Source organism: Lates calcarifer, linkage group LG12, assembly GCF_001640805.2.
Source record: "Lates calcarifer isolate ASB-BC8 linkage group LG12, TLL_Latcal_v3, whole genome shotgun sequence".
Lineage (NCBI taxonomy): Eukaryota > Metazoa > Chordata > Actinopteri > Centropomidae > Lates > Lates calcarifer.
Genome location: NC_066844.1, coordinates 2,566,285 through 2,578,830, shown reverse-complemented (window position 1 = coordinate 2,578,830; position 12,546 = coordinate 2,566,285). Strand labels below are relative to the sequence as shown.

Sequence of the window (12,546 nt, the reverse complement as noted above, 5' to 3'; positions counted from 1 at the left end):
ATCCAGTAGTTCTCCACCTAACACACATCCAGCACTTACACACAGATATGTACAGACACACACCCATTGTTCAGAGACAGCAAGCAAATTGCTTCATGCTTTTCTCCTCTCAGATTACTGTAGGCTGTGCCTATCACCATCTGTCAGTTACTGCACTTAGTTGGGAGAGAGGGTGCCATAAGACCTGCAGTTAACAAGGAAGATTGAATTGTACTGTCAAAGGTGTGTATCTCTGACTGATGGGACTTGGGGAGGCTGATATTCTTACACGACAGGGTGGCCACAATGCCTTCTTCTGTTGTATATGATGTGGTATATATGATGACACTGCTCTGAGCCAGGAAGTGTTCTAAAACAATGGCAACAATTTCCAAAACCAGGTAAGGACCTAGAATCGATACTTGAGTCTACCTGTAAGAGGAGGTCTGACATTGGTTCCAGGTGAATCGTGGTTCAGTCTGTGTAGTCCAAAAGCAATGTGTTCTCCCTTAGAGGGACAACATTTTCATTTGCACTGTTAGCCAGAAAATGGACAGATAAGATAAAATGCCTCATTCATATATGAACAGAGAATAACTTTTATTGCCAACTTGGAGCCCCATGACACTTCTAGAAGGGCGAATGGAGAAGAAGCAGTTGTTTTTCACTATTTTCACACTCCCCTAACATCTATGGCTCCAACTCTCAGTTCACTGTCACAGTGTTAAAATGGTTGCCAATCTTATTCCCTGGCAGCAGTGGTAAACAGCTGCACAAATTTTTGAACGAAGGTTTATCCAAGAAGAACAGTAAACAAGTCTGAAAGCAAATGAGTGAGCTTGGAGAGAAAAAGGGACACCAGAGTATTTTTTATGGTGTAATCACCTCCATTAAATCATAGGTAAAATGATTCACTGGCTGATATCCATCATTAGAGTAAGAGAAAAATATCATTACTACATACTGGTGAAACTATCCATTGGTCTTACCCCTCTGTATGCACACTAAACATTTATGAGCTCCTGTTGCTGATTAGATGCACAAGATCAAAGCGGCCAACAAATAGTATAAGTCATGTGAGGGAAAAAAGTCATCTATTGTGCTTGAACAGAGGGGGGTGTTGGGATGTTTGCCTTGATATCCTCATGTTCCCTCTTGGTTTCAAAGTGACCTTTCCCTGCCTGCAGTGTAATGGCTGGCTCTCTGATGCTTGTTTGATGCTGTTTGAAGTCTGGCTGCTGCAGTTTCTGCTGAGTGATTAGAAAGATTGTTTGATGAAAGGATATAAGGGAGAGAGGAAAACAAGCTCACTCACACTTTTCTCTCTCACACATGTACATTTACTACTGTACACTTCTCTGTATACATTGACTACCACACTCACCCTCTCTCTCTCTTCTTACTGAGCTGTTTGTGTACGATCAAAGCAAGTTAAAAAATAAATCTCACAAAAAAATCTGAACTCTGTGAAATGCTTTCCAAAGTCTTTGAAGAACATGAGGTATCTAACAAACTATAGCAACAACACTAACCAGCTCAGAGCTAATTAAATGGTAGCACTAACTAATTAAGTCAACTGAACAGCAATGCAGCAACACTGGGAAACAACAAAAAAGTGTCACAGGAAAAGTGAGAGCCAAACTTTTCTTTCCCTGCAGGAGAAAAATGTCTTGGACATCTCAGTCGTGCCAGTTTCCTCCAGTCTCTTAAGAATTTAATATACAACACTTCAGCATTAGCAATTATACATCAGGCCAGCAATGCCAGTACAGGAATAAGTCCAATGCTCATACATGGTGAGATCAAGGAGATGGATGGACATTTGTTTTGCCTTTCAAAGGATGTCCAGTTTGATATCAGTTGTGCTGAAACTTTACTCTGAGAAGAGATGCAGTAACACACAGTCCAGCAGGACAGGAACACACAGATATGCACCATTTACCATTTTGACAATAACATACTCTAGTTTCACACTTTAGTTTTTCTAAGTGGTTGTCATTGAAAAGGTAACTGATAAATGTTGACAGTGGACATAATCTGAGTAGGCAGCTAAACTCATAACAATATGTATATGTCATGTAAATAAAAGCCATTTTGAGGATGTGTTTGGGTTGACAGATGTCTGTTAGCCCGTCACCTTCCTCAGTTCCACTTTTGCCAGAATTTGGATTTTCTGTCTGCAGAAATTGCCTACAATTGCAATGAGCACTGAACCCAGATCTAAGATTCAATCATCCATTCAGTAACCAAAAGCATGAATAACAACCATGTTCTCCTATGTTCAAAAACAACAGACAGCAGAACTCCTTGATCAGTCAGTGAGAAGTATTAAAAACTGGATGAAAGCACTAACACAGCTTCAGTAGTGGAGAGTCATTATTTACACAGAGCGAGACAGTGTGAAGAAAATACATGGCTTGTTTTAAGTTATCTGACCAAATAACTGAATGTTGAACACTGAGCTGATAGATATGCTGAATTCATACTCTGCAGTTTACTGTAGACTTGGTTAAGATACACAAACTTCATTTTTCACTCAAATGTGCATCTTATTTTTATGTGTGCAATAAAAACACTCCCCTTCCCTAGAGGACTCCTCACACCCACAAACACACACATGAACACACTGTTGTCTCCAAAGTCAACTCAACAGTGCGGCAGAATCGCAAAGTCGGCAGCCTGAACAGCAACAGAAACATCAATATACACAATTCTGGAAATGCAAACACCTTGCATACCTTCTTCTTAAAACATGAATATACATAAAGAACAGATTTGCATTTTAAGCACACTGTCTATTTCACACAATGCTGTAAACACAAATACACACATCTCTGGAACACACACATCCACTGCCTTGACTCCACTCACCCACACCCAACTTCACACACACACACACACACACACACACACACACACACACACACACACACACACAGAGCGGTGCGACCTCTCACCACTGATGCAGAGGCTGAAGCGGCAGAGTTCGTCACACAGGGTGTCCGGGCTCTCCAGCTCTCCAGGTCCTCCTCCTCTTCCTCCTCCTCCTTCTCTCCTCTTCTTCCTAGGCGACATCCTCTTCACCATCTTCATCACACGCTCCACTTTGTCCATCCTGGCTAACCAAGGTTCACCTGTCAGCTGCAGATGTGGTCTCTGTACCAAGGATGACTTTCCTTTCCACTTATTCCCCTTTCTTCTTCCCTACTCTTTTGCTTATTCTTCACCTCCCACTAACTCTTGCTTTCTAACTCGGTCTTTCCGAGAATCCTGATAACTTTCACCACTTGTTTCTTGTCTCTCTCTTTCTCTCTTCTCTTGTTGTTCCAGCACGGTGGCTCACTGGCTTTCCCAAATTCCCTCCTCCTCCTCTCCTCGGTCTGGTCTTCTTCTTTACCTCCAATTTTTCTCTCCCTTTCCAATGCAGCACTTAACTACTCCGGTTTAGTCCCACAAACAGCTCAACCATCCTCTTTTTCATATTCTTTCTTGTTCTTCTGGTCTTTTTCCTTCTCTTTCCTCCCTCTTCTTCAGCTCGGGGAGAATCCAGAGAACGAAGTGACGAGAGAAGTGAGACACAGAGGGAAAAGAGAGGAGAGGGAGAAAGGGAGAGGCAGCACATTTACTTTCCCCCTCCTCTCGCTCTCTATCTTTCTCTCTCTCTCTCTCTCTCTCTCTCGCCATACCCCCAGCTCACCCATCCCACCTCACCACCCCCGCCCCCAACATCCACCCAAAACTCTCAGCCAGTGCTTCCAGAGAAAAGGCAACATTTTTATAAAAGACTCAGCGTGGTGCCTTTTTTTGTCTCTGCAGTTCTATGCTTCATTATCTCTGCCTCTCACACACACACACACACACACTTTTCATTCTGTCACTTAACAGACACACAGTTAGTCTCTTTCCACAACAGCCACTGCAGTTAACTTCTTCAATCAATCCGTGTCTCCCCTTCCTGCTTTCCTTGATTTCCTCCTTCTCATCCTTCTCTCCCTTCTCCCCTTTTTCCTATATTCCTTCCTTCATCTTTTATTTGATCTAATCCTCTCCTTTGATATCACCTTTCCTTTCACTACTTCCTTCTTTGGTTTATCCCTAGGTACCTATTTCTTTGATTCCATCTTTCCTGCCCTCCCTTTATCCATCCATCCCTTCCAGTCCACCTATCATCTTGACCCTAAAACAATCCGTCCTCCCCTTCGCCAACCCTCAACCCCCCCAGCTCATCCAAACCTCTTAGTCTCTCCCTCTCTCTCAGCACCCCTCTCCTTCTCTCTGTCCATCTTCCTCCCATTTCTCTCTCTTTTTTCTCTTCTGTCCCCTCATCCTTCTGCCTGCTCTCATCTGCTCTTTAATCTCTATTTCGTGTCTCTCCATAATAAGCTCATCATCTCCTCTGGAGGAGAGGTCGCACGCGCACACACACTCACACACACACACACACACACACACTGCAGGTGGGCAGGAAAACACACACTGTGGACACTTCTGCTTAGCTATCTCACACACAAAACGACACACAGCCAAACACAGAAGTATATACCCTCTATTACACACACTCAGCCTTTTGCGGTTGCTCACAGACACACAGACACACACACACACTGCAGAGCTGAGGGTGTGAACCCCAGGTAGCTATAATGAAAACTCACCTGGGGGTTTAAGACATGCTTTTTAATCACTGACCCGAAACGTCCCATGCAGGCAGTTTGATCCTGCAGTGAAGTTTTCACTCTTTGAAAAGTGTGACACCTGACAAAATTGATTGCTGGCAGGAAATTAAAAGTCACCCCATGACGATCACTGAGGGGGTGTGAGTGTCTTGAGCCAGATGCTTCTGACAGAGTGGCACTTTAGAGGACCGTATCATCTGCGGGTTTTTAATCAAAGGACACGGAGCTAAAATATTCACTGAACTGGAATTTCATATTGACATGAGGTCAGGAAGGAAAATAACTACCACCTGTGGTGCAAACTTGAGGTGTAATTTTAATCAGTAAATGACAGGTTATATTGTTATATATTATTGATTGGTTGGTTAAGGCAGTGGTTCCAAACATTTTTTCTTTATAAACCCTGAGTAAAAGCCTTTTTGTGGCCCCATGTGTATCAATTGTGAGCAGTTAAATCACATACTGATTTTCTCTTTCCCTGAGTCTGGTTTCATTTCATTTTTGGAGGATTTTTCATCATCTCATACCCCAGTAATCAACTGGTGACTCATTAGATTCATCTCATAATTCACTGCGGGGGTCCTGACCCTCACTGGGTTAGACCATAAATAATGTCTGATGGGGATGGTGTAAACCATACACAAACTGTAACTTTGTCCTGTCCACTACCAGCAGTCAATGCTGGGAGTTGAGAAGTGAACATATTCCTCTAATGCCATATTTATGTCATAAAGGATGGGTTTTTCAGACACAGATGCCAATTCAGATTCTCAGCCATACTTTAAAAAACATATATGTAAGTCATTAACTGGCAATTACAGTAACTCCCATAGTGAACACAGTATAACTTGTAAAGAACCTGAACAGGTAAGTGGATGGATGAATCTCAAGAGTGAACTTGCGAAAGTGAAACTGAGCTCAAAGTTTGAAAAGGAGGTCAGCTGCAGACTGGCAGACATCCTGAGCAGTAAAAGAACTGTCCTCAGCTCACAGTATAACAACTTTCAAAGTATTATAGACTCTGCCGGAGTCAGAAAGACAGAAATAGACTCAATTCAGCATTTGGCTTTGTCAGCGGATTCCAAGACCTAACACCAGTTGTTTCTTCCTGACTACTGCAGTGCATTAAGGGGAAATTAAACTCTACCAGGCAGAGGCATTCTGGCTGCTCAGTGGGCCAAAAAGCATTTCATGCACTTGCTCAGTTGCCTGTTTGAAACTGATTTGTAGGTTATATTTTAAAAAAATGCCTTCTCAACACTACCTTACTCTTTGAAATGAGAAACTGAAAGATGAACTCCATTTTGTCGGCTGCAACAACACACAACAAACTCTGTATTTAAATTCCATACACGTTTTGTAAAAATGGCAAAACACTAAGTATTTATTAAATCTTTAACCAGCAGCTACATATTGGATGTTCAGTAAAACACAAAACACAGACGGATAAGGACCAAGCAGCACAGACGACACACGGTCCAATGCACAGAGTTTAGAATTACCACCTGCAGGCATGTCTGTGTTTACTTCAACAACCACACGGTCTGTTAAATGTGACACAATTCAGAGCAAAACATCTACTCATCCAGCTTTTAGAGGCATTTGATAAATGGTCATGACAAATTTTATTTGGAGGGTGGTGAACTCCCATCCACCCGTCACTCATGTAAATGGAACCATTTTAGTTTTTATAAAATCCAGACTAATAAAGTAACATTGTTAAATGTGTAAGAGTGATCTCTATAAGATAACACTGTAATTATAATTTCCACACTGGTGGGAGTCTGGTAGTGATGCTGATGTCAAGTGATGTTTCTCCTCTCATAAGAAGCACATATGTTTTAGTGGTAGACCCCCCCCCCCTCCAAAAAAAATCCAAAATTTACACATTAACAGGGAGAAAGGAACAAAGAGTCTCTGTCCTTAAACAGTCACTAAAATGACTAATCAAAGCTTAAGATAATTTTTCTCATTCATCTGTTTCAGTTGATCCTCACAAGGAGCCACCCACCCACCGCTCACACACACTCAAGGCCTCTACAAACTTGGCTTTCTTTCATTAATTTACTTAGAGGGCTTTAAAGGGATGGTTTTCTGATGCCAGGAGGGTGTTCAAAGTTTCATAACAAGATATAGTTTTTTTGTCTGTATGAGTGTGCGTCACTGGTACTCTACATGAACTGGTTATGAAACGGTCTCACCAAGTGGTGGGTGTGAATTAATCACAGCTGTTCAACTTCAAATGACTACAACTTTGCACACACACACACACACAAGTGGCCATTTGTGAGTGATTAAAATGATACAGTAAGAAGCTGTTTAAATTCCTAGGTATTATCCACTTGAAGGGTGCAGTGTGTCAGTGGTGTGAAAAGGCCTCCCTCCCTCGAAATATACTGTTGTTGTGTTCTTGAACAATAGAGTTAAGTTCCAGCTGATCCAGTGAGAATGATAGCTGTCCAGTAATAAAAGTCTGGTTGCACTGGGAAGCTCTGAGCTGAGAATATGTAGAACTGTGACAAAGCCAGAGAGAAGCGATGACAAAGAGCATGCTTAGTCAGGAATTTTTAGGCCCCTCACATAACTGTAGTTTTATACACAGTAGCTCTAACCCTTTCCTGTGTTCATGCTGATTTATTACAAATGAACCAATGACAAGTAACATTCATTGGACAGTTTGGTTCATCCTTTGTCATCAGATGTCATGAACTCTTGGGCAGAAATCAAATTCCACTGACTGACAGAGAATCATGCAGGACACAGAGGAATCTTGTACTATAACATCACAGGGGTAATTATATTTATTATGGCGTTCCTACATTTAATTTTCCGTTTTATGATTTAATGATAGAGTCCAGCTTAGCCCTTGTTCTTAGAAGCCTGAGTTGAAAAGAAGCTTCCAGGATAAGTCAGTGAGTGCGCTGATCTGTTCCAGAAAGCTGAGGTAGAGCCTTATCAGGTTATCCCAAAAGCCAATTATATGGCTATGAACATAGTAGAACTGTGTTAAATTCAAATGTGCTCTATATCTTTCTCATTGTCACCACAGGAATATATTACAATCTGTTGTAACCATCCAAACAGAAGGACCAAACTACAAACATTGAACAGCCAGGTTTCATCCTACAAGATGAGTTTTTAAAAATCAATAGATCCTTCTTTGTTATAGGATCAATTTAATGGTATTCTGTCCTTTGTCTCATTCTGTCCTTTGTCTCATGTATCAGCATACCGAAAGTACCGTGCCACTCTTACTGCTCCAATCACATTCACACATACATTACATAGCTAAACTGTTATTTACATATTTGTAGTGCACATATGAATATTTAAACAGATGTAAGCACCTAAATATATACAAGTCACTGTATGAAATAGTTTGCTGAGAAGAGATAAATGTCAAATTTGTCTGAATCAAAACTGTGGGTAAGACTTGCTGCTTTCTCATAGAGGGTAAAATATACTGTATGAACAGGACACAGTGTAATGAGTTGGTTGACTGGTTGTGTCATGAATTGTAAAACCCAAAGGAGGTAGTTACTATGAAACAAAAATGATTGTGGGACACAAATCTGTCATTAATGCCTGTTGTTTCCACCATTTCCTCCTCCTAATGATATAATAAGTGTATTAATGTCCCACACCTTCCATGCTTCACACACACACACACACACACACACACACACACAACAACAGACAAACATGCTTCACACAAATGCACATACAGTACGCATTGATGCAGATATTTAGAAAATTCAGGAACACAATATTTGGGACACAGATGAATATTAAACAAGAAAAGTAAAGAAATGCAAATCAAGACAAAAAAAAGACAAATAATTACACATCACACTGTAACACTCAAGAGATGACATCTGAAGGCTGCTGTCATTAAACAGACTTCTCTGACTCAGCCTTCTGAAAGCCAGGTATCAAATGTATGATAATAAGATTTTTTTTTAAAACACAGATGGTATTTAATATTCAGATCCTCTATGATCCCTGGTGTCTCTATGAACTGCCACATGATGAAAAAATAAATTGATTTCTGTAGAATTCAGCCCATGTCAATAGGCTACCTTCTGATTTGCTTTGAAACTGAACATCTCATATTTCTGACTGCATATTCACTTTGCATTTGGTGCAAAGCACTTGGTTGTGACACCCAGGGAACCAGGCTCATCAAAACAGCCTTGTATCATGTTGGCAAACCACAAGAAACAGGCTCCTGACCCATTTTTGGTTCCACTCTGCTCTAAATTCAAAACTTTTCCATTCCTTCCCTTGGATGGTGGAATGACTGACTGGAATGTTATCACACAGTATCGGGTCATCTGGATAGGTGCGAACAATGCCATTTGGCAATACCAATTTGTGACAGGGCAATGAGATACCTGAAAACAGCGGAGTCAGTCCTCCTCCAAGAGCTTAATTAATATACAAAATATAGCTTCAACCAATTGCAGCACTTCAGTGCAATAGTTTTGAGTAAAGAGATAAATGAGGACATCTTATAGCCAGCAGTTTCTCGTGTTTGGGAGGCAAAGCAGAAACTACTGAGGCAAATGTAGTTGGGATAAAGTGAATTGCACCCTGACAAATGTGCTGAGGAGCAGATTTTGTTAATCCTTCGAACCATTTACAGGAATAATGAAATATTAAAGCCATACATCAAAAAGGGAAAAGGGATTCCAAATAACAGTATAGCAAATTAACTCCTGCCAAAATGTGTAAGCCTGTAGGATGGCAGCTTAAAGTACCACTGTCTCATAAAAGATATAATTGTGATCTATGTAGCTATCTATACAGCATCTATACAGCTGTGATTGGTTTGTAATTTGATGGGGCAAATTCAAAGCTCCAATTATACTTTGCTCATGCAAGTAGCCATGATGGCCAGCATGATGTAAATGTTGTTGTTGTTGATAGCTGGCTGCCAGATATCTGCAAAGCGATACACATACTGCCCCCAAATTAGAATAAGTGGACCATGTTTGAAGTCACCCAGTGTAGCATCAACAGAGTCAGGTTTCTGTCTGCTCTCTGCCTTGCTGCCCCTCTCCATGTCTACTGTGGATCACATCAGGGAATTAAAACAACTAAATACTAAATTTACATCCCTTGAAATACTATTTATACTTAACAGTGGTCAAATTATCGATGGCTAAATTATCTCCAGAGGAAACATACTTTTTTGAATGAATGAAGCGATCCTCTTATTGACAATGGCATAGTCACAAGGAGATGGTTATGGTGGACAGGGTTCTCAAAGGAATAGCTCAGTTTATTCACTTGCTTATAGAGTTAGATAAGAAGATCAATGCTACTTTAATGTTTGCTATAAATGAAGCTGCTGTGAGCAGCCGGTCAGTTTAGTTAGCACAAAGACTGGAAACAGCTGGGGAGCCAGTTAACCGGGGCACATAACCATCTGTAGAGCCACAGTGTGTTGTTTAACACTTAAACAAACAGCATTTACTATGTTGACCTGTGTACTTTAGATATGCCGTTAGGTACTATTTACTGGATAGCTATTTAGCCCTGTTTCCAGCTTTTGTGCTAAGCTAAGCTAACTGGCTGCTTCATATTTACCATAAAGACATGAAAGCGGTATCAATCAACTTACTTGCGGAGAGAAAGTCAATGATAATAGGTTTATTTCCCCAAATTACAAAATATTCCTTTAATCGTGTGCAAATCTTGCACAGCTTCATGTGTCATGCAAATAATCAGTTTGTATTACATGTTGACAAAAAACTGTAAATTACCTACAGTGTGTCACCAAACATAATCGTAGTCCACAATGAATAAAACTTTCCTAAAAAGAAAAAGAAAACTCTATGCTAAAGTAAAAGTGTCAAAACTAATTTAAAGTGTAACATTCTCAGCTGTTTTCCTAATCTTTACAAAGACATCATTACATAAGCACTGACAAAGGGCTTACTTTTTCTCATACTGCTTTATTGTATCTGAATTGTTGTCTCTTCCCTCCCTTGTCCATCAATCTCTCCCACTCCCTTCCCTAGCTTTTGTTTTCCTGCCCCCGTCTTGTCAAGCAATGATCTAAGTCTAACAAGTAGGATTGTAATCTAAGTGCTAAATTATAATGTAGTGTAAACTGGAGTGATCTGGTGAAGTGACAGCCTAGCAGGTTTCTAGGCACCTTGAATAAATTTGCATGACGTTTCCTGAGGCAGATTTAGACATGATACAAAAAGAAAATTCTGTGGCGCTAATTAGTGTCAAACAACTTACTTGTAGTGAGTGTCTTGGCAGTGGCTTTGTGAATGTGACTGCTGACTTGATGGGTGACTCACAGGGATACACACAGGTGTGTATGCACATGCAGATAACACATTTAAGGTCAGTTAACCCAAACAAACATAACATATGATCATGGTATCCAAACACAAAGATCATTTTGGTTTTATTTGTTCAGGTTTTGAGATGTTTGCCTCTAAGACTTCTGGGGCCACACCAATACAAAGAAAGTCAATTGGATTTTGTTTGTTTACTCTTTCAAAAACTGCTATGGAAAAATATGACAACTGAAGTGTCTCCCCAGAAATGCTGACCTTGTTACTCTGGATAATACCTAGACCGCTCCACTTGGTGAACAGTTTTGACTGAAACCATTTTCCTCTTTTTAAAAGGGAGCTCCATTCACTGTCACTGTATTTGGATGGAAGCATATAATCTCAGAGGAGCCTTTCTCAAAACCTGAACAGACAGAAGTAAGTGAGATGTGTTTTGGGGTGAATCACTACTTTAAGGCAAGAGTTTGATAAAATGATTTTTATGAAAAAATCATTCATTAATGAAAAAACAACAGCTGGCAGGTCACTTCCCCCTGTGACCCTCTTTGACCTCACTCACACCAGGTGTTAACATGTGATCCTGATTTGTCTTATATCAAATCTGCCAACACTGTGATCAGACACCAGTGTGCAAATTAGGTATCTGATACACCTGTCAACAAACAATGGGCCTCATGCAAGAATAATATAGAATTCTTGTCCTAAAACTCACACATCATGCATTTTACTTTTCTTTTATTGTTTTAACCCAAACCACAATCTTTCCATAACCCTGATCGGGCGGTTTGTGCACCTAAACGAAAGCATTTCAACCCAAACAACATAGAAAGGATTTGGCATATGCACTGCACACAATTTGAAAATGTAGTGTTATTTGTACACAGATTGATGAGACCCGGCTGGACTCCATACTGGGTCATTTGAGACTGAGCCAATGATGTAGATAAAAACATCCCTCCTCTGCATCTTCTGAAGCATAATGTGCCTAACCATTTAGATTTTCTGTTGTCCAAAGTTTGAAAATGAGTCATTAGACAGAGGTTTTAAACCAATTATACAGTGAAATACTGAATAGGAACTTTCTGCAGAGCAGGAGATTCTAGATAAATGCATGTAGCTGTGTCTCTACACTTGGCTGTAATAGAACATTTGTAGCATTGATGAGTCAAGTCAGAGCTGAGGTGACTTGTACAAGAGTCTACCTCTGCACTGCATCATGGAAAAAATGAGACGATTAGTCACAGACACACATGCACGCACACACATCCCAGCATAAGTATTTTTTACAAAGAGAGGAACAGAAGCAGAAGGTGGGAATAGGAAATGAAATGGGAGGGGAATGGCAAAGTGAGGAAGAAGAGAGGTAGAGCGAGAGAGGGAAAGACCAGGGGAGGAGGACAAATTATAGCTGAGAACTGCAGAGCAAACACTTTCTCTCCACCGCTCTCTCTTAATTCTTCTGGGTTACATACACAAACACATGCCCACAAACACACACACACACACACACACATACTCTCAGAATGTTTCTGAAGTTCCCCTGCTCCTTCTCCCTGAGTGGCATACGAGTAAATTCA

At 40.6% G+C, this 12,546-nt stretch overlaps 1 protein-coding gene across 1 annotated transcript in view; it reads right to left on the bottom strand.

Annotated features, from left to right (window-relative positions):
• grip2b (glutamate receptor interacting protein 2b) overlaps nucleotides 1-3,856 on the bottom strand; it is a 135,191-nt gene extending 131,335 nt beyond the window's left edge. The window contains 1 exon segment of the mRNA XM_018661968.2: nucleotides 2,937-3,856. Within this exon segment, the coding sequence (XP_018517484.1) occupies nucleotides 2,937-3,093 (157 nt within the window). The 5' untranslated portion in view covers nucleotides 3,094-3,856.
• Between the last annotated feature and the right edge of the window lie 8,690 nt (nucleotides 3,857-12,546).